Source organism: Paroedura picta, chromosome 2 (genome assembly GCF_049243985.1).
Source record: "Paroedura picta isolate Pp20150507F chromosome 2, Ppicta_v3.0, whole genome shotgun sequence".
NCBI lineage: Eukaryota > Metazoa > Chordata > Lepidosauria > Squamata > Gekkonidae > Paroedura > Paroedura picta.
Window position 1 is genome coordinate 70,158,805 of NC_135370.1, and position 21,787 is coordinate 70,180,591.

A 21,787-nucleotide genomic window follows, 5' to 3' on the forward strand; every position below is an offset into this window, starting at 1 on the left:
TCCTGTCATCCTTAGCCCGCCAGCTGGGTGGTGGGAATATGGATACAAAGAAGGAGTTAATGATCTTGGCACAGGCTGTTCTTGATCCTAGCAAGAGTCCTGCCATGGCCTTCCTTTGCAGAGTCTTCCTTCCTTAAAACCCCACTTTATAAAACCCACTTTTCTCTACCGTGAGGTGTCTTACAATCACAGTTATATATATTTTTTACATTGCATTAATTTGGCTTTAGTGGATTCCTTTAGTACTACTAAGTGTAGCAGTGACAGCTACACATACTTCAGTCTCCATTCCTCCCCCCAAATTTCAGTTTTCTTAAAGGAAGTTTCCTCTCCCAACAGGTATCTTGGGGAATTGCATACACTAACAATGAGTGACCTTTTGTTTTACTATGAACAATTTTGCCAGTGTTACCTTCCCAGATCTCACGAGATCAGGCTATAACATCTTGGCTTGCCTCCCAATTAAGGTGTCACACATCTTGGATGAAACTGCATTCCCCTTGAAGGATTTATAGTCTGGGAACGCTCTTGGACCCAGACCTTCTGCTGGATAAACAGATGGCAGATGTAGCCAGCATTTACTGATTTGCCAGCTGCAGCTTTCCCTGGGCAGCAGAGATGTAGCCACTGTGGTACATGCCAGTGTTATATCTATTAGATTGCTACAATATGGCCTACATGGGGCTGCCTTTGAGAAATATTCAGAAAATTCTATTGGTGTGCAATGCTGTCTGTAGGATGAGTGGACTGTGTCATAGGGATCATATTATTCCAGTGTTGGTTCACCTACAGTGGCTCCTGAAGGTGCCAGTGTTGACCTATAAAGCTCTACAGCTTGGCCCTAATATACCTGAAGGAGGGCCTACTGCCTTGTGAATCTACCTGATCACTAATGTCATCTTTTAAAACCCTGCTTCAGGTGATTCCACTTTCTATTAGGCAGGTGGCAATCCAGCAGAGGGTTTTCTCAGCCATGGCACCAAAACTCTGGAACTCTTCCCAGGGAGTCTCTTGTCCCTTTCTGTTGCCACGCTCCACCAATGGGTGAAGACTTTTGTTTCGTTTGGCATTCCCTCAATGATCCTACATTTGTATGTATTTTTAATTACATGTTTTGGAGAGTGGTTTTAAAATGTGATTTTGTTATATATGTTTTCATTTCTTAGCTGCATTGGTGGCCTTTAGAAGGCAGAAAGATGGGGACTTTAAAAAAAGGAACACCCAGAAATCCAGCTTTAAATGCTGCAGTTATATATATATTTTTTACATTGCATTAATTTGGCTTTAGTGGATTCCTTTAGTACTACTAAGTGTAGCAGTGACAGCTACACATACTTCAGTCTCCATTCCTCCCCCCCAAATTTCAGTTTTCTTAAAGGAAATATTTTTTTATGCTAGCAGTTTCTGGAAAGGTTATTTATTTATTTATTTGATTTATATCCCGCTGCTCAGAGACCGGCTCGCGGTGGGTTACAAAAAACAATACAGACAATAAAATCCCATTACATACCCATTAAAACCCCAATAATTACATTTACAACCACCCAAGATGGCAAAACAACCCTCCGAGGAAGGTCCTTACGAGGGTGGCATGGGTGAAACCAAACTGTGCCAAGCTGTCTGGCACAAAATACCAAGGGGGACCCATACCCTTTGCTCTAGCACTGTGTTAATTCAGTGTGATTACAGATTTAGTAAAAGTAAGCTGTGCTATTGTAGAGGAATAGGCCAACATTTATTTAGAGACCCAAACTCTCATAATTGAAGAACAGATGCAAAAAGGAAGCTAAGTAGTCATTTTCCCTTGAACAAGAATAACTTTTAAAACTAGAGCTTAAATTAAAAATGGTCTGTGCTGCTGGTTCTTGTGATACTGAAGTCATTAAATGTGATGGATATGTTTATGGCACAGAAGAAATATACCAAATTTGCTCCAAATGTGTTTTCTTCCCTTAGAGTAGTTCCATAAGGACTTCCCTACTGCCACCAATTCTCCCATCTCACTCAGCTTTTCCCGCCCCTGAGGTCCCCTTTCTTCCAGAAGCAGCATTTCAGAGAACACAATGGACTGTAACTGGAAGAAGGAAGTAGGAAGAATCCATTCTGTGGATTACAGGACTGCCACTAAGATGGATCATAGAACTACCTTCCATCAAGTTTAAATCCAATACAGAAAGGCTTCCATTAGATCAAGTTTTTTCTCTGATGAATGAAGACTTAGTGAATAACAGTCATAGGATCCAACCCATTCTCTTTAGCACTGGCATGCATGGGAATTAATACAAAATAGGTCAAATCATGACTGCAGAATTTTGATGGGTTTCATTCATTTCCATTTCTTGGTCCCACATAGACAGCCATGGTGCACTCACATTGCAAGAAGAGAGATTAAAGGAAACAATACTGACTTGATATTTTACAATTTTCAAATGGTGGTTTCTATGAAGATTTCCTTGATATTCTCTCACAGCATCATTATTATTATTGAAAAGTGCAGCTTTGTCCAAGAGTGTATAAAATGCATTAGAGGCATTCAAGTTTCTTATAATTATATTATCTTGCTAATCGGGATGGATGGGGACCAACCACACTGATTTATTTTACAGTTTTGACGTTTTTCCAGAAAGCATCCTTGTGAGTGCTTTAGAGTTATCTCCTTCTGGAGCAGGTGGCCATCTGTTATGATCTGTGAGAAAGGATACAATAAAATTCAGTTTCTTTGGAAATAAAGTAACTTTTTCATTCTTACCTAAGCCTATCTAAACAGCATTTTCATAGAACAGAGAAAGTAGACACTTCCTTTGAGGCAAGGCTAAACAGGCAGATGTGTTTTGTATCTGATGCAAAAATATTCTGTGGTCAAAATTCTGGCTCCTTTAACATTTCTAAAAATATAGTAGTAATGATCTGAATATGAAGAGGAATGAAATGGCTGCAGGGATAGCCAGGAAAACTGCACAGAACAAGAAGCTAAAGTGATGAATTTCTGCCATTCTAAGGTATCAATCAGTGAATGCTAATATACATTTCAAAACTGCTCAAGAATTAACATGCTGCAGTGAGGACATACATAGTGTGTCGCAATCTTCTTTCTGCACCAGCAATTTGCTTGCTGGTTCTGTCTTGCTGTTTGTGGTTTGCACAAAGAGGATATGCAGCCTGTGTCCCATCAATTCTTGCATATCACTTCCTCAATTAAAAAGTAAAAAACTGTTGTGTGATTGGCATCAATTTAAATTAATTGGCTTCATTGCACACATACCTTTTACAGTGCAATACTAAACACAGTTATATTCTTCTAAGCCCACTGGCTTCAATAACATTAGAAGGGTATAACATGGCCTAGTTGTATTTCACTGCTAGACATCTTGCTATTTTCATCCTGTAACAGCAGCTAAGAACTCAGCTAACATCCTCACATACTATCTAAAAATGCATACATGTGCAAATTCAGCATGTTGTGTTGGATTAAGCATGGTCTTTCCTATGACAATTTATTCTAAGATTAAGCCTTTTGTTCTTAGCCTTTTGTTCTTACCTGGTCAAAGCAGTAATTTTCAAATTTCTTCCCTCATAACCATGAAAAGAATATTTTCAAGGGAAAAAAAAGCAGAAACTGAGTTTCAGGAGCCAAATCCTGTGGCAGTTTTCATATTCTACACTGCCAAAAACTAGTTTTTAAAGTTTTGGCTTCTTGTCCTACCTCTCTAACTCTTTTCACAGCATATATAAAAGTATTTTTAAGAATGAGAGGGAGCTTTTTTACCTGCAACTTCCCATTGGCAAGAATATAAGCTCTGTCCACCATCAACCTTCACAGTTTCCCCAGTTATAAAGGAGGCACCCGGAGAGAGCAGGAAACATACCAAAGATGACACCTGTTGAAGAATCAAGACATTTGCTTAGCATGTAAATAATGGGGAATCCATCCTATACCAAGCTAGCTATAAATGCTCCTCTGACTAGCCGTCATTAGCAGCTAACTACAGAACCTTCTTTACCAAAGTCCTTAATTCGAAAAGAAATTTCCTGCTTGGCATTTTACTGCCTACAAATGCTAGTTTAGTATAGGAATACCACACTTCCAAGAATCATCATTAATAATCTCCATAACATAACAATTCTATTCTAAGAGTTTATATTTTGTTTCATATAACAGTCCTTCAGTGGGTGACTGGGCTCTGTTGAAGAGATAGCACTCCACAGTTGAGAGGCACATTCCTCTTGTCTGGGGCATGTGAAACATTCATATGCACAATCACTCTCTGAGTGAAACTTCCAGCAATTTTTTAAAAATCATACCTTGATTAAATTTTAGTAGCACTGCCAGGAGCCAAATAAAAATTCTTTGGGATCTGATGTTGACTTTTGACTACCGGTCAATTATTCCAATTCAAGCCCAAATGCATATGGTCCTAACTACCAATTGATTCTTGCATTCAATTTATACTCAGTGCCTCAGTTTCAGCCTTTTTATTTGCTTAGCCTCAACTAAGCCACAGACAGCTCTAAAACAAAAAAACAAAACAAAACTCACACACAAAGAGTGAGATGATAGCGGTAAGTACCATCATCACCCACTGCATAGCTGTATCCCCTGTAACTTCCTCCCATCCATTATATGCAGCTGGGATATATGTTCTGTGATAAGCTGAGGGTGGTGGGTTAGATGCAGCACAAAATTTCCATTCATGCCAGAGCATTTGCATAAGCAGAAACTAGAAAAAGACCCTGGTAGCTGCTTGTGCTAAGTCAGATGTATTGTTTTCTCCACTTGTGTTTCTGCTTGCACAAGATCTTGTGCAACCAATTTCTGGACTCTACTATATACAAATAGGGAAGTACTAGATGATATTGCATGCAATTGTATGTAAGCAGAACCGTGCTAATACATTTATGTTGTACATTTATGTTACGTGTACGTCACTGAACCCGAGCCAATGTAATGGTGAAGAGTGTGCACGTGTGTGGAGGGGGGGGGGGGTCAATCACCTCCACCATTACACATATGTTGAGATATTATACCTCTTCAGGAACTCCTAGTCTTTTTGCAGGGATCTTTGAAATTACACTCGTAAACAAGGTTTCACCAGCTTCTTTGTAGTTTGCCATAGCGGTTTCTGAAAAGATCACTCCCTGCATTGAAAGGCAAGTCTCCATTATTATTCTACACAACAAAAGAAACCCCACAAATTTTTAAAAACAGATTAATTATTAAGAGGTTTTGCCCTCAGGTTCCAGACAGACACCCCAACCCCTTTATGGGTTTTAGCTTAGTTTCAAAACTCATGACAGACTGCAATGATTACAATCAACTGCACATCTAGCATGTGAAAAACACTTGGTTCCAACTTAGCAATCAAGCTAAGGCATACAACCAGACTCTGTCTCCATGCTATGAATTCATTCCTTGGGTTCTTTCCTAGTCTATCAAGAGGGCTTTCAATCAGACATAAGTTGTAAATTTCCAGCCAGGAACAGATTTTGACCAAGACCATGCCATGCATTGAGAATGGTTTCCTTCATGCCATTCTTCTATTTGTAAAGGCCCTTGAGGGTGATATTTGACTAGGTGCAGAAACCTATATGTACCCCATCAATCCAAGTGGAGCCCCTCAATCAAAATAAGTCCTTACCAACAGGGAGCTGGGTTCTCAGCTGAACTCACAATTCATATCTGATTCAATGTCCTTGTGGTGGTCCTGGACACAGAGGACTTTTTAAAATGTAGTTACGTAGCTCCATCCCAACAATATTTGGGTTGTCTGTTTCATTACCTACCGGAGAAATGGAGTTGATTCTCACTCCGCTCTTGGCCCATTCAACAGCAAAGCTTTTGGTCAAGTTATCAACTGCTGCTCTTGCTGCACCACTGTGCCTATGAAGAAAGGAGGTCAAAAATGTAATCTCTTCCATTAGTAAGATAGGCATATGGCAGTTCTGTCAATATTGGGAGCTCCATGACCACAAAGTGGTCCTATGATATCTAGCAAGTTTAACTAGGTCGGACTCCAGCAAGTAATCTACATTTTACAGATTTTCATGATTAAGGAAAAACACAAATGATCTAATCTTAGGACAGCAAAACAGGCAAGGTAAGATTATTTACCAACCCAGAAGTTAATCTGCAAGTAGTCTGTAAGTAATCTGTGTCAAACTGTTAACAGGTTTGGTGAGAGAAATAGTGACTGAAGAGAACATGGTTTTTGGTGTGTGATATCAGCCAGGAGATTGGATTGGAGTTTGCCTATTTTATATCTCTGTGGTAAGGCAGCAGACATGCAGTCTGAAAACTCTGCCCATGAGGCTGGGAGTTCAATCCCAGCAGCCGGCTCAAGGTTGACTCAGCCTTCCATCCTTCCGAGGTCGGTAAAATGAGTACCCTTCTTGCTGGGGGGTAAACGGTAATGACTGGGGAAGGCACTGGCAAACCACCCTGTATTGAGTCTGCCATGAAAACGCTGGAGGGTGTCACCCCAAGGGTCAGACATGACCCGGTGCTTGCACAGGGGATCCCTTTACCTTTACCTAATTAAAAAATAAAGAATGTAAACAAGAGATGCTTCTTTTGTGGAATTACTGCCTCCATCATTAGCAAATTTTACTGTTGCTGTTGCCACTTCCTGGAAGGTGATGGATAGCCTGCTGCTTGATGTGGCACTGGCAGTTTGGATATAAGGACTATGAAAGGGAAGAACCAAGTCTCCACAACTCAGAGAAATTGTAAATATAGTTCCTGAATCCTCCTCCTCCGACCACCCCACAAATTAAAAAGTAAATATGGTTTCCAAGATCCTTTATTCTTGGCCATCAGAATGCAGAAATTATTTTTTGATAAATAAACTTCTAGATTTTTACTTAATCACCAATACAAGAAAAAAATAGCAACATACTGAAATGCAACTATCTGGCCTTGATATCTAAGTGAATAATTAATGTCAACTCCAGAGAAAATAACTAGCATGGAAACAACCTAGATTGATGTACTTCACCCCCACTGTGGGTTCAAGTTCTACATTCATGGGTGGCATTTTTAAAATTAAAAATTTAGAATTAAAAAAATATTATTATTATTATTATTATTAGATTTATTCCCCGCCACCCCCTTGCGGCTCGTGGCGGGTTACAACAGCTTAAAACCCCATTAAAAGTCCATTAAAACAATAATTACAGTTTTAACATTATTAGCTAACTAACTAACTAAGATGGAAAGATCGGCTAATCAACTTCCCCCCTCCCACTACTGACAGGTGGAGAGGGGATACTGATGGTTCCTAGTTCCAGATCCCAATCCTAAATCCCGGGGGGGGGGGCATAGGTGTCAGCCTTGGCCTCAACCATAAACCTGGCGGAAGAGCTCCGTTTTGCAGGCCCTGCAGAACGATGGAAGATCCCGCAGGGCCCGCAGCTCTCCCGGGAGCTCATTCCACCAGGCAGGGGCCAGGACCAAAAAGGCCCTGGCCCTGGTCGAGGCCAGGTGTGCTTCCCTAGGGCCGGGAACAACCAACAGATTTTCACCCGCAGAACGCAAGGCCCTGCAGGGGGCATAGGGCGATAGGTGGTCCCTCAGGTATGTGGGTCCCAACTCGCGTAAAGCCTTGAAGGTTAGAACCAAAACCTTGAACCGGACCCGGGCAGCAATTGGCAACCAGTGCAGCTGCCTCAGCACTGGCTGAATGTGGGCCCTCCTTTTGGTTCAATGTTTGCATAGGGCAGCCTTTTTCTGCCTTTTTATCATGGAGGTACCCCTGAAATATTTTCCAGGCTTTGCAGTACCACAGAAGTTATGTCAATTGGTCACGCTCCCTGCTATGCCCCCATATGCATATAATTTTTTAAAATAAAATAAAAACAAGCCCCCCCTCCGATATATATCAATAAAATAAAATAACACAAATAAGCCCATCTCCTTGAAGTCTCTAGCACAACACTCCTTGGCTGAGCTGAGACTGGTGTTGGCAGGCAGCAGCGGCTGCTAACTCTGGGCAGATGCCATCTTGGAATCCCCCATGCCGTGAGAGGGGCTCTCACAGTGCGTTGCAGTACCGTGGTATATGGGTCAAAAACCCCTGGCATAGGGAGTTATGTTTCAGTAGTGCTCCCAGAAATAAAGATCAGGGATGAAAAGTAGTCCTGAATGGACTGTTTAAAAACAAGGAAGATATCCGGTAACTAGCTATCAAATATAAAGAAATGGTTCTCGATCTTTTGTTGCCCTCATAAGTTTAGCTCTTATCCTCCAGTCAGAAGCTTGGCAGTTTTAAAAGAAACAAGCAATACATGTCTTAATGAAAAGGCAATTTAGATGAAAATGACAGACTTACGACATTCCAGGGAAACCTTTCCACATATTAGCCACAATGTTGACAATGGCACCTCCATGATCCCGCATCCATGCATTGTACACTGTAGGGAAATAGAAGTAAGGAACAGGAGGTTTTACATTGTGCAATGTTTAAGTAAAGCAGCTGATCAGAAACAAAATTTATTACTGACTCAGTGACAAATTTTGTCAAGGAAATGAAATAATCCTGTTTATATGCTCATAGATTTCCTCTATAAATATGGACTTACAAGCAACATTAAATCAATAAATTAGCCAGAGGACCACCTTTGATGTCTGTCCATATTTTAGGCCTGCATCTTGACATCAGTTGGAGAATAGAGAGAATATCAATCTACCTCCATGCTGCCATCGGAGAATATCAATCTACCTTCATGCTGCCATTCGTTTCAGAGAATTCCAGTAGCCCACTGCAACTAGATGGAACTAAGCCTGATGGATTTAGGCAAGGAATAAGAGAATCCAATTCCTTTATCCTATCTGAAATGTCTAGAAACAATATAAGAGTAAATGAATGGCTTTCTCCAGGTTATTTCTCTTTATCTAATTTGGTCTTCAGCTTGAATTAGCTAAGTTAACAGTATTCCATCAGTCCTTGCCCTGAGATAATTGTTGAGTTGTAGGCATGCAATGCAATTCATTCATGTCTGATATAAGATGTCTACTTAAGAAACACTGTTCTTCTCTTAACTGTGATTACTTGATGGAAAGAACAACTTTCCTGATTCAATTTCTAGTGGTTAAGAACACCAACATAGAAGCAGTCCTGTACGGGAGAGGGTATTAAGCAGACTAACTTTTTAACAGCTAGGACCATTATCTGTCCAGGACCTGTGAACATATGCCAACATTAGTTGTGACTTTCTCAATATGTTCTAGATTCTTAAAAAAAATCATCTTTCAGAAGGTAAGGCAAGAGTAATCCTCCCATTTCCACTGCAGAACACCACAGTGTCCCCAGTTTTTCTTTTTTATTGATGGAATTTTGTTGTTAAAATAGGCTTGTTCACCATGGTCCATCAGACAGCCTGTATGAGTAAGAGTTGATATCAGTTGTTACGTTTTGTTAAGTAGCCAGGCAGAAGAGTTGTTTTTTCTACTCCACTTGTCACTACCCAAAGGAGTCTCAAAGGGGCTTACAATTGCCTTCCCTTCCTCTCCCCATGACAGATACCCTGTGAGATGAGAGAGCTCTGACAAAACTGTTCTGGGAGAATAACACTATCAGGACTGGGACTAGCCCAAGGTCACCCAATTGGCAGCATGTGGAGGAGCAGAGAATCAAGCCGCCACTCTTAACTACGACACCCAGCAGCTGATGAGCTCATGGTAAATCATTAAAAGGATCCCCAAGTTCTCTGAATTCACAATTATTATGTATGCGTCTAATGGTGGCAATGGTCTGCCAATGAAGAACATGAGAGCTAGCAGCAGAAGAAACAGACAGGTTTGGGCTTCGTTGCCAATACTTCCTTCTCCATCCAGCCTCACCTGCTTTACAACAATAGAAGGTTCCAGTCAGGTTGGTTTCAATCACAGCATGCCACCCTTTTGAACTGATTGCTTCTGCTGGACTAACGAACTGGCCTCCTCCATTATTTACTAAGAAATCTATCCTACCATGAAGATCCAATGTCGACTTCACCAGTGCATCTACCTACAACAATAAAGAAGATGAGTTGGCAATTCTGCAAGTGGTAGCTTTTACACTGGTCATTTCCATCTGCCAGATTTCCATTACCATTTGCTCAAAAATGTCAATAAGACATTAAGTAGAAGCAATGGTTCTTTAAATGAGATCTCCCTCCACAAAAACAATCACAAGAACTCGCAAAAGTATCAGAACTAAATAGGAGACCATAACAACATGATTAAAGGTACCATGTTCATTGAAAAACCCAGAAAAGGAAAACTTGCTACTTTTGTATGTGGGGAGAGGAAAGCAATTTTATTGGAAAGAGATATTGTATACTGCCTCTGTATAGTGAAGTTTCTTTTATCAACATGTATCTAACCATCCATGGACTTTACAGTGTGAGACTTGCCTGCTTCTTCCTCTCGCTGCAGCACACTAAGCTCCCAACATTTTGAACATGATAGTCAGTGGACCCCCAGGAAGAGCATAGTGGGAAAAAGTTAATTCTTAAGTGGAAAAAGTCAATTGGTAGAAATCACAGTTACCACCAGAAATACCATCGTATTTGAGGATCTGCATGGTTCAATATCTGTCACCTATCATAGGTATTAGCTACTTACATGAATCTGTCAACCCTTTAAATCAGTGGTCCCCAACCTTTTTATCACCGGGGACCGGTCAACGCTTGACAATTTTACTGAGGCCCGGGGGGGGGGGTAGCCTTTTGCTGAGAGACGTCGCCACCGCCTCCTATGCCCCTGCTCCACTTGCTTTCCCGCCAGCATTCCTGACTTCCCACCGCCCAATGGGGGCTGCTGCTAGCAGCAACTGTACAGTGCCACACCAAGGGGAAGCCCCAGACATGGCGGCCACCGGGGAGCACCAAACGTGATCCGGCAGCAGAGTCAGCCCCCAAGGCAGCAGCTGGGGAGGAAGACAAGGAGCCGCGGCCCGGTACCGACTGCTCTGCGGACCGGGGGTTGGGGACCACTGCTTTAAATGACATATAACAGAAAATCCAAAGACCTCAGCCCTCAGACCACGGTTTCAAAAGTGCATGTTCAGACTGACTCATCCGGAGGCTTAGATAATGAAATACAGACCTGGGAGTTATTTGCATATTTATAACATCTAACCCTAAAACTCTCATGCAGCAGTCTCATTTGCATATCAAAGACCATGGATGTGAGAACATAATGAAACACGGGACTTACCTGAAGGTTTCTTCTCTTTAGTGGAGCAAAATAATCTAAACTCCAGGGAGGCCTATTCAAATTGTGTATGACTCTTCTGCGACAGAGTGAAACTGCCCTTCTAGTTATCAAATAGCCCAGCTCCAAACATCTCATCCATCCTATGGTGATGGTGGTGGGGGCGGGGTTTATGACTTTGTTTCACTGAAGAAAAGAAACCTTCGTGTAAGTCAAATGTTTCGTTGTCCTTCAGTGGAGGAAGTCATCCAAAGTGGTAATGTAACTAAACTAAATAAGAAAAGGGTCGGAGATCTGCAGTATCCCTTCAGTCCAACATTTGTCAAAAGACTCTCCTCTCTTAGCAGATTCAAATGGGTAGCCGTGTTGGTCTGAAATAGCACAATAAAATCAGAGTCCAGTAGCACCTTTAAGACCAACAAAGATTTATTCAAGGAATTAGCTTTCGAGTGCAAGCACTTTTCCTCAGACTGAAGAGTGTTTGCGCTCAAAAGCTCACGCCTTGAATAAATTTGTTGGTCTTAAAGGTGCTACTGGACTCTGATTTTATTGTGCTCCCTTAGCAGAGTTCAGCTGGTCAATTGTATAGTGGTCTACAAAAGTAGAAAAGGATAGCCAGGTTATTGCTCTACAGATCTCATCTACTGGAACTCTGGTACAGAAAGTGGCTGATGCTGCTATTGCCCTGGTAGAATGTACGGAAATGTTCTGAGGTACCTTGAGACCCGGGATTTCATATGCCTCCCAAAGGGCAATAGTTGATGATCTGGGGCCAAGGGACCAAGCCCTATGAAGATAGACTGAGGGACTTGGGAATGTTCAGCCTGGAGAAAAGGAGGTTGAGAAGGGACATGATAGCCCTCTTTAAGTATTTGAAAGGTTGTCACTTGGAGGAGGGCAGGATGCTGTTTCTGTTGGCTGCAGAGGAGAGGACACGCAGTAATGGGTTTAAACTACAAGTACAACGATATAGGCTAGATATCAGGAAAAAAATTTCACAGTCAAAGTAGTTCAGCAGTGGAATAGGCTGCCTAAGGAGGTGGTCAGCTCCCCCTCACTGGCAGTCTTCAAGCAAAGGTTGGATACACACTTTTCTTGGATGCTTTAGGATGCTTTGGGCTGAACCTGCGTTGAGCAGGAGGTTGGACTAGATGGCCTATATGGCCCCTTCCAACTCTATGATTCTATGATTTAGATACCTTTTCCCCCAGGTTTGCCATGCTGTGAGGCACAAAAAGCTCAACCATTAGTCTCAGTGATGCAGTTCTGTTACATTCAGTATGCAGAACCCTGAGAACATCTAGTTTGTGCTATTGTTTCTTTGGGATGGACCTGCTGCTGATTTAAATGACAGGCTGAGTTAACTTTTGGTATAAATAACGTATTTGTTCTCAGAACCACAGAATCATAAAGGTACACAACTGTTTTCTAACAGATGAGGCCCCCAGCTGTGAGTGTCATCTAGTAGAGATCACAACAATAAGACAACTTTCCAAGACTTCAACTCTATAGATTCTAATTGTTCAAAGGGCATTTTAGCCAGAACCTGTAAAACTTTAGATGAAGTCGAAGTTGGGAGTTGTATTTGTTGGCAGATATATTACCCATAACCCTGAACCTCAGGACTGCAGCAATGCTAGCTACTGGCCTTTTAAAGATGTCCAGCTTCACTCCTTGTTTCCACCTCTCGTGCAGGAAGGCTATCACATCCACATGGGGTAGTTTCAGCAGGTCTATATTTTTGTAAATGACCCATTTTTTAAAGGTAGACTATGTATAATAGTAGATACGCCTTGCTTGGACCATAATGTCAACACTTTCCTATGGAACGCCTGAACTCTCTAGCATCTATATTGGAGCAGTATGAAGACTTAGGTTTCTCTGAAGCCTCTACTGGGTAGTTCAAGTTATTCACAAGTTTTTTAAAGAAGAATTGGTTTTTATACCCTGCTTTTCTCTACCAGAAGGAGTCTCAAAGCAGCTTACAATCGCCTTCCCTGCCTCTCCCCACAAGGGACAACATGTGAAGTAAGTGAGGCTGAGAGAGCCCTTACATTACTGCTTGTGAGAACAGCATTATCAGTACTGTGACAAGTCCAAGGTCATATATCTGAATGCATGCAGAGGAGTGGGGAATCAAACCCAGCTCACCACTCTTAACCACTACGCCACACTGGCTCAGGTTAGAAGAGTTTAGAACAGTGGTTCTCAACCTTCCTAATGCCGCGACCCTTTAATACAGGTCCTCATGTTGTGGTGACCCCCAACCATAAAATTATGCAAGTGTTCTTTCACAGAAATGAAACAGAAACTGACCAATGGCGTGAAGATCCATTGTTCATGATTGTATATAAATTGTTTATTCCCCCGGGGTTTCTCAATTTAATTCTGCCTTTTGTCCCATCATGATGATCTCACTCTTTTCCGCTGCTCCAGACAGACGAACACTCTCTCGATCCACCCCGCAAGGCTGTTGTTTAGATGGCAACACGCCCCCCCCCCCGCCAAGCTGCTTGCCCTGCCTGTGAAAGGATCGTTTGACCCCCAAAGGGGTCCTGACCTCCAGGCTGAGAACCACTGGTCTAGAAGAACTGTCCTTAGAGTCAGAGTCTTCCCCAGACCATTCATCTTCTTTGTCAGAATTTGCTGCTACATAGGTATTAATGGAATTAATTCCCTTTACTTTAGAGTCTGGTTCTCATTCTGCTGTACGGGGATGCTTTTAAAAAAATGGATCTGCCTTATGGAGCTTCTAGAAAAAGACAAAGACAGAATCATAGAGTTGGAAGGGGACATATAGGTCATCTAGTCCAACTCCCTGCTCAATACAGGATCAGCCTAAAGCATTCATGGTAAGTATCTGTCCAGCTGCTGGGTAAAGACTGCCAGTGAGGGGAAGGTCACCACCTTCTCAGGCAAACTGTTCCATGGATGAACTACTCCTTAATTTTTTTTTCCTGATATCTAGCTGGTACCGTTCTACACATAGTTTAAACCAGGGGTAGTCAAACTGCGGCCCTCCAGATGTCCATGGACTACAATTCCCAGGAGCCCCTGCCAGCGAATGCTGGCAGGGGCTCCTGGGAATTGTAGTCCATGGACATCTGGAGCGCCGCAGTTTGACTACCCCTGGTTTAAACCCATTACTATATTTTCCTGCCAAGAGGAACTGCTCCCTGCCTTCCTTCAAGTGGCAACCTTTCAAATACTTTAAAAAAGCAATTATGTACCCTCTCAACCTCCACTTCTCTAAGCTGAACATTCCCAAGTCCCTCAACCTTTCCTCATAGGGCTTGGTCCTCAGGTCATCCTCGTCACTCTCTTCTGCACCCTCTCAATTTTGTCCACTTCCTTTCTGAAGTGAGGCCTCCCAAATGGCAAACAGTACTCCAGGTGCAATCTCTAAAAAGTATCTGCTGATCATCACTAGTACAAGCCTTACTGGAATTCAGTTAAACAACATCAACTAAGTTTCCATGATGTTGTTTACCTGAATGCTGGTAAGGCTGTCACTTCATCACAGAAAGAAACCAGGTGGGTCTAGCAAGACCTGTTAGAGACAAATCCATGCTGATCTATCTTCTTCTTCCCCTTTCTGATTTCATTGCGAGCACCCCTAAAAAGTATCTGCTGATCATCGCTAGTACAAACTCAGTAAACCATTAGGCAAAACAAATCAACCTCATCTAATGTTCTTATGAAAACTGAAGATTGATCAACCGGTGCTTGGCAGTTTAGTAGAGCTTTTACCTAGAAGAGCACCACTTCAAACCATGCATCATGTTTCCTAGCAGACCTTCATTTCTAACAACTCAATAAGCAACAAGCACAACAAAGAAGGTTGTCCAAAAGCAGCTGTTTAATAATCCCAGGAAGTTCATCCAAAACTGGAGGGAAGAAGGCAGGCAGGCAGGGGATTGAGGTCGTCATCATACAGATGCAATAGCTACATACTCCCTTTGTCAGAAAAGGATAAAGGCTAATCAGACCGACATCAGTAGAAGGAGTATTCAGTGTAGGAAAGCCAGAAGCTAGAAAGGCTGTAATGCAACTTCACAATCTTCTTAACAAAGGAAACTGGCAGGCTGTGTAGTATCTGGGAACCCGCTGCCAACAAGCAGAATTATTTATGGCATACTGGTGGGAAAGAGAGCTGTGTTGTAAGGAGGCCCCTGAGGTTTGACAATTCGCATTCAGTAAGTAATTATCTAGAAGCCCAATATGTATCTGCTGTTGTAGATCACTTGTGGAGACAAGAGAATGCAGAACAGTTCTAGAAGTCCAGCTCTGAGACTGACATAAAGAGGACAGCCTCTGATAAAGCAGTAGTTTAAGCAGCAGAGTTGAAAGTGGTGTATCTGATTAAACAAGTCTGGCAATTTTTGAAGTACTATTGAATTGTTTAGAAAAAATTTGTCACCGTTCCAGGAATCTGCCTAAAGCAATTTACAATCCTACTAAAAACAAAGCATTAACAGATATCACTTCAAATACAACATAAAATCCCAGGATAAAAACAGCACAAAAACAGATTGACAGCAACAGATTCCAGACTGATGATTTTGGTGTATAAGAATGAACATTTCTCAGCTATAAGAATAAACATTTCTCAGTGCCTCTAGATCAGGGATGGCCAAACTGCGCCTCTCCAGATGTCCAAGGACTACAATTCCCATCAGCCCCTGCCAGCTAGAGTAGGAACGACAGAGATTGATTTCTCATAAGCCATGTCAATGTGGGTAAAACCAGCCTGCTAGTGAAGATTTGCCTCACAAGCTGTAGCCAGAAATGAGGGGGGGGGTAGCAACCAGACAAGGGGCTTTTTGAGCAATGGCACATATCTTGTGGAATGACCTTTCCTTTGAGGCTGGCCTACAATGCTTGCTTTAGGTGCCAGTGCAAAATTTTCCTATTCATCCAGCATCTGATTTTTTTTAACATCATTTTTGCCTGGAAACTACTATTTTAAGCTAGCTGTGTCTATGAGCTATGTGTTTATGCTGGATTGTGGCTTTTCTAAGGTTTGATTTTAATTACTATATTTTACATTTTTCTTTTTTGTTATTATTTTTATTCTGCTAGCCTCCTAGAGCAGGTTTCTGGAAAGGTGGCATAAAATAGTATATTACACAAATTTAAACACAAAGTTTTGTTTTAATCTTTCTAACACATTTTTTGGTCTTACACACACACAGACACACCACATCATTGGAATCAACTATCTACTCCACCTCAGGCAAGTATCTTCCAGCAAGCCATTATATTAGCTATCCTCTCTGTGCAGAGGAATAGGAGTATTCCATTTTACCTCTTCTTCTTTGCGAATGTTGCATTGTATTGGGGTCACTGTGGCTGGTTCAGTAGATGGATTTTGGGCAGCTAGCTCTTTTGCTGCAGCTGTTAATCTGTCAAATTTGCGAGAGGCAATTACTACACTGCAACCTGTCAAAACAAAATAATGTGTTTTAGATTACTAAATACTGATAATACTGATTGCATTAGACTTTTCATATGATCAAAGAGGTCTCTTGCTCAACAAGTGGCAGTGTACACGGACTGAGATAATAGTCTGCCTTTCTCACAGGCATGTCTCATTTTGTCGACTGTGCTGACTATGTGTAATAGATCCTACTGAGCTGCAGGGGAGGGTAGCTTAATTAATTAACTTTGCAAGTCAGTGGTGGACTTCTGTGAAAAAGACCTGAATTGGATGCTGTGAAAACAGCAATGGACACACTAGACCTACAGCATCAAACACCTCCATGATTTCACAGTCTTCTCTACCTTTAAGGGCTAGGCAATCTATTAAAACCCTATGTAGATTCCCCCCCTTCAAGGATCGCTGCCTTGTTGTGGCAAGGGGGCTTGCGTAGTTCAGTGAAGCTATGAGCTATGCCGTGCAGGGCCACCCAAGACGGACAGGTCATAGCTGAGAGCTCTGACAAAAGGTGATCCACTGGAGAAGGCAATGGCAAACCACTCCAGTATCTTTGCCATGAAAACTCTATGGACAGTTCCAATAGGCATAACGATATGATGCTGGAAGATGAGCCCCTCAGGTCGGAAGGTGTCCAATATGCTACTGGGGATGAGCAGACGGCTAGTACGAGTAGCGCCAGAATGAATGAAGTGGCTGGGCCAAAGCCGAAAGGACGCTCAGTTGTGGAAGTAACTGGTGGCGAAAAGACAGTCCGATGCTGTAAAGATTTTTATTCCATAGGAACCTGGAACGTCAGATCCATGAATCAAGGCAAGCTGGACGTGGTTAAACAAGAAATGAGAAGACTGAACATCGACATTTTAGGAATCAGTGAACTAAAATGGACAGGAATGGGTGAATTTAATTCAGATGACCATCAGGTATACTACTGTGGACAAGAATCTCGCAGAAGAAATGGAGTAGCATTCATAATCAATAAGAGAGTAGGAAAAGCAGTCTTGGGATACAATCCCCAAAATGACAGAATGATCTCAGTTCGAATCCAAGGCAAACCATTCAACATCACAGTGATCCAGGTCTACGCCCCAACCACTGCTGCTGAAGAGGATGAAGTTGATCAGTTCTATGAAGCCCTACAACACCTTCTAGAAGCAACGCCCAAAAATGATGTGCTTATCATCATGGGGGATTGGAATGCTAAAGTAGGAAGCCAAAAGATAACCGGGATAACAGGCAAGTTTGGCCTTGGAGTACAAAATGAAGCAGGGCACAGGCTGGTAGAATTTTGTCAAGAGAATACAATGGTCATAGCAAACACTCTTTTCCAGCAACCCAAGAGACGACTCTACACATGGACATCACCAGACGGTCAACACAGAAATCAGATTGACTATGTGCTCTGCAGCCAAAGATGGAAAAGTTCTATCCAGTCAATAAAAACAAGACCAGGAGCTGATTGTGGTTCAGATCATCAGCTTCTTGTTGCAAAATTTAGGCTTAAATTGAAGAAAGTAGGGAAAAGCACTAGGCCACTCAGGTATGAACTAAATCATATCCCTGACGAATACACAGTGGAGGTGACAAATAGATTTAAGGAATTAGATCTGATAGACAGAGTGCCTGAAGAACTATGGACGGAGGTTCGCAACATTGTACAAGAGGTAGCAACTAAAACCATCCCAAAGAAAAAGAAATGCAAGAAATCAAAATGGCTGTCTGAGGAAGCTTTACAAATAGCTAAGGAGAGAAGGGAAGTGAAAGGCAAGGGAGAAAGAGAAAGATACACCCAATTGAATGCAGAATTCCAGAGAAAAGCTAGAAGAGATAAGAATGCCTTCTTAAATGAACAGTGCAAACAAATAGAAGAAAACAATAGAATGGGGAGGACCAGAGATCTTTTCCAGAAAATTGGAGATATGAAGAGAACGTTTCATGCAAAGATGGGTATGATAAGGGACCAAAATGGTAGGGACCTCACAGAAGCAGAAGAGATCAAACAAAGGTGGCAAAATTATACAGAAGAACTATACAAGAGCAAGCTTAACATCCCTGATGACCACAATGGGGTAGTTACTAACCTGGAGCCAGACATCCTGGAATGTGAAGTCAAATGGGCCTTAGGAAGTCTGAGCAACAATAAAGCTAGTGGTAGTGACAGCATTCCAGTTGAACTATTCAAAATCTTAAAGGACGATGCAGTAAAAGTGCTACACTCAATATGCCAGCAAATTTGGAAAACTCAACAATGGCCACAGGATTGGAAAAGGTCAGTTTACATTCCAATCCCAAAGAAGGGCAATGCCAAAGAATGTTCAAACTACCGCACCATCGCACTAATTTCTCATGCTAGCAAAGTTATGCTCAAAATCCTACAAGCTAGGCTCCAGCAATATGTGGACCGAGAACTTCCAGAAGTACAGGCAGGATTTCGAAGAGGCAGAGGAACTAGAGATCAAATTGCCAACATACGCTGGATCATGGAGAAAGCTAGGGAGTACCAGAAGAACGTCTACTTCTGCTTCATTGACTATGCTAAAGCCTTTGACTGTGTGGAGCACAACAAATTGTGGCAAGTTCTTAAAGAGATGGGAATACCAGAGCATCTTATTGGTCTCTTGAGAAATTTATATGCAGGTCAAGAAGCTACAGTGAGAACTGAACATGGAATCACTGACTGGTTCAAAATTGAGAAAGGAGTTCGGCAAGGCTGTATAATGTCGCCTTGCCTATTTAACTTGTATGCAGAGCACATCATGAGAAATGCGGGATTAGAGGAGTCACAAATTGGGATCAAGATTGAAGGGAGAAATATCAACAACCTCAGATATGCAGATGATACCACTCTAATGGCAGAAAGTGAAGAGGAACTAAAGAGCCTGTTGATGCGGGTGAAGGAGGAGAGTGCCAAAGTTGGCTTGAAACTCAACATCAAGAAAACAAAGATCATGGCATCCGGCCCTCTCAATTCCTGGCAAATAGAAGGGGAAGAAATGGAGATAGTGACAGATTTTATTTTCCTGGGCTCCAAGATCACTGCAGATGGGGACTGCAGCAAAGAAATTAAAAGACGCTTGCTCCTGGGGAGGAAAGCTATGGCAAATCTAGACAGCATCCTAAAAAGCAGAGACATCACCCTGCCAACAAAAGTGCGTTTAGTCAAGGCTATGGTCTTCCCAGTTGCAATGTATGGCTGCGAAAGTTGGACCATAAGGAAGGCCGAGCGTCAAAGAATTGAGGCTTTTGAACTCTGGTGCTGGAGAAGACTCTTGCGAGTCCCTTGGACTGCAAGGCGAACAAACCAGTCAGTCCTAGAGGAGATCAGCCCTGACTGCTCCTTAGAAGGCCAGATCCTGAAGATGAAACTCAAATATTTTGGCCACCTCATGAGAAGGAAGGACTCCCTGGAGAAGAGCCTAATGCTGGGAGAGATCGAGGGCAAAAGAAGAAGGGGACGACAGAGAATGAGGTGGATGGATGGAGTCACTGAAGCAGTAGGTGCAAACTTAAATGGACTCCGGGGAATGGTAGAGGACAGGAAGGCCTGGAGGATCATTGTCCATGGGGTCGCCATGGGTCGGACACGACTTCGCACATAACAACAACAAATGTAGATTCCAAAGATGCCTCTGTTTTGCCAAAATGCACATGCTAGATTTACTGAGCAATGTCCATAAGGACCTACGCTAATAGTTTAAAATTCATACTAGGAAATTCTAGTAAAAACTCATGCCTTGAATAAATCTTTGTTGGTCTTAAGGGTGCTACTGGACTCTGAATTTGTTTTGTTGTAGTGCATAAACCCATCACAGATTCAAGCTGCCAAATGCTTTTTTTGTGGTTCAGAATTCAGTTATTCATCTACTTCACTACAGCTTTAAAGTATCAAAGTTCATACTCTGCTCTGCTGGAACTGTTATATATCAACAATTAACGAGAAATTGTTCTTCTAGCAATCTAACTTGAAAGTCAGTGTTAACAACAAAGGATGAGTTTACTGGGAAACACTAAATTCAGCCAAAATGCATTATACTGGTTTGTTGCATGAGGAGGGGTCATACAAAGACATGGGACAGATTAATGTAACTGGAGTTACCTGGCTTTCCTCACATCACTGGCAGCTGTGAAAACGCCAGTGCAAAAAAGCATTTGAGTGCATGTAGCAAGAATGTTTTATGATGTCCCTACATGGCGAGTAATAATAAAAGCCCAGGATTTAAACCATGAGAAGATGATAGTTGCCTATCATTGTGCATTACGCAATGGGGTAAAGAGACAGGCTCCAAAATACAGCATTTCTAACAGGATATGTAAGCAAGGTTCCTTGCATTTCCTTAGGGTGAACAAGCAGAACCTTTCGCTGCCCCCAACCCCATTTCAGGCCTGTCTCCACTCCACCCACTTAGTTTGCAAGCCAGACACCAGCTTCTCCTCCACATCACAGGGCCATCTTTGAAGAAACTTTCACAGAGCGCTATTCCTTCTCCTTCTCTTCTGCCCCCTCCCTCCCAAATCGTTCTTTAAGGAATTCTGCTTGCCACAGATAACCAGGTACTCTTTCGCTTTGGACTCAGCTCTCTCTTGTGGTGTTTATCCCAAAGTGTGTACATTTCTTTCATTTACAGGCCGACAGAGTCCTGAGCCCTGTGCCTACAGGTAGTTTGAGGGCAAGCAGTCCCTGAGCCGGCACCTCCCCAGTGGACAAGGCCTGCTGTCCTGCCATTGTCAGAAACCATCATAAGTGGGCTTGGGTGCCTTCTTTTCCTCGGGCCCTTCCCGCCGCCTCCACTTCCCCTGAACTCAGACGGGCAACTTGGGCACCCGACCCGGACTTTCCCTGGCCGCTCTCTTCCCGCTTCGCCTTTCCCCACCGAGCTGCAGAAGGTCGGCGGCGATGGCCTTGCCGATGCCGGTGCCCCCGCCGGTCACGATGGCCACCCGGCTGCGAAAGAGGCCGGCGGTCAGGACCCGACTTCCAGAAGCGCCGCAGAACGACAGGGACGAGGCCGCCATCTTGCTCTCTTCCCGGCGAGGAGTCCCTACCTGCCGGGAGCCAGAAACAGGGCTCCGGGAAGCCACTCCTCCCGCCCGCCCAGAAGGCGGAGGCAGCACCCCACCGCCCCCCGCCCCCTTCGCCAGCTGGACGGCACGACCCAGCA

At 42.8% G+C, this 21,787-nt stretch overlaps 1 protein-coding gene across 1 annotated transcript; it reads right to left on the reverse strand.

Annotated features, from left to right (window-relative positions):
* Positions 1 to 1,401: 1,401 nt before the first annotated feature.
* On the reverse strand, positions 1,402 to 21,715 carry PECR (peroxisomal trans-2-enoyl-CoA reductase). The gene is made up of 8 exons (XM_077320603.1): positions 21,500 to 21,715; positions 16,500 to 16,633; positions 9,836 to 10,001; positions 8,325 to 8,406; positions 5,782 to 5,878; positions 5,026 to 5,136; positions 3,767 to 3,878; positions 1,402 to 2,686 (listed from the first exon to the last, which is right to left on the reverse strand). Exons 1-8 carry the CDS (start codon positions 21,639 to 21,641, stop codon positions 2,601 to 2,603), a joined length of 930 nt encoding a protein of 309 aa, XP_077176718.1. The 5' UTR covers positions 21,642 to 21,715; the 3' UTR covers positions 1,402 to 2,600.
* Between the last annotated feature and the right edge of the window lie 72 nt (positions 21,716 to 21,787).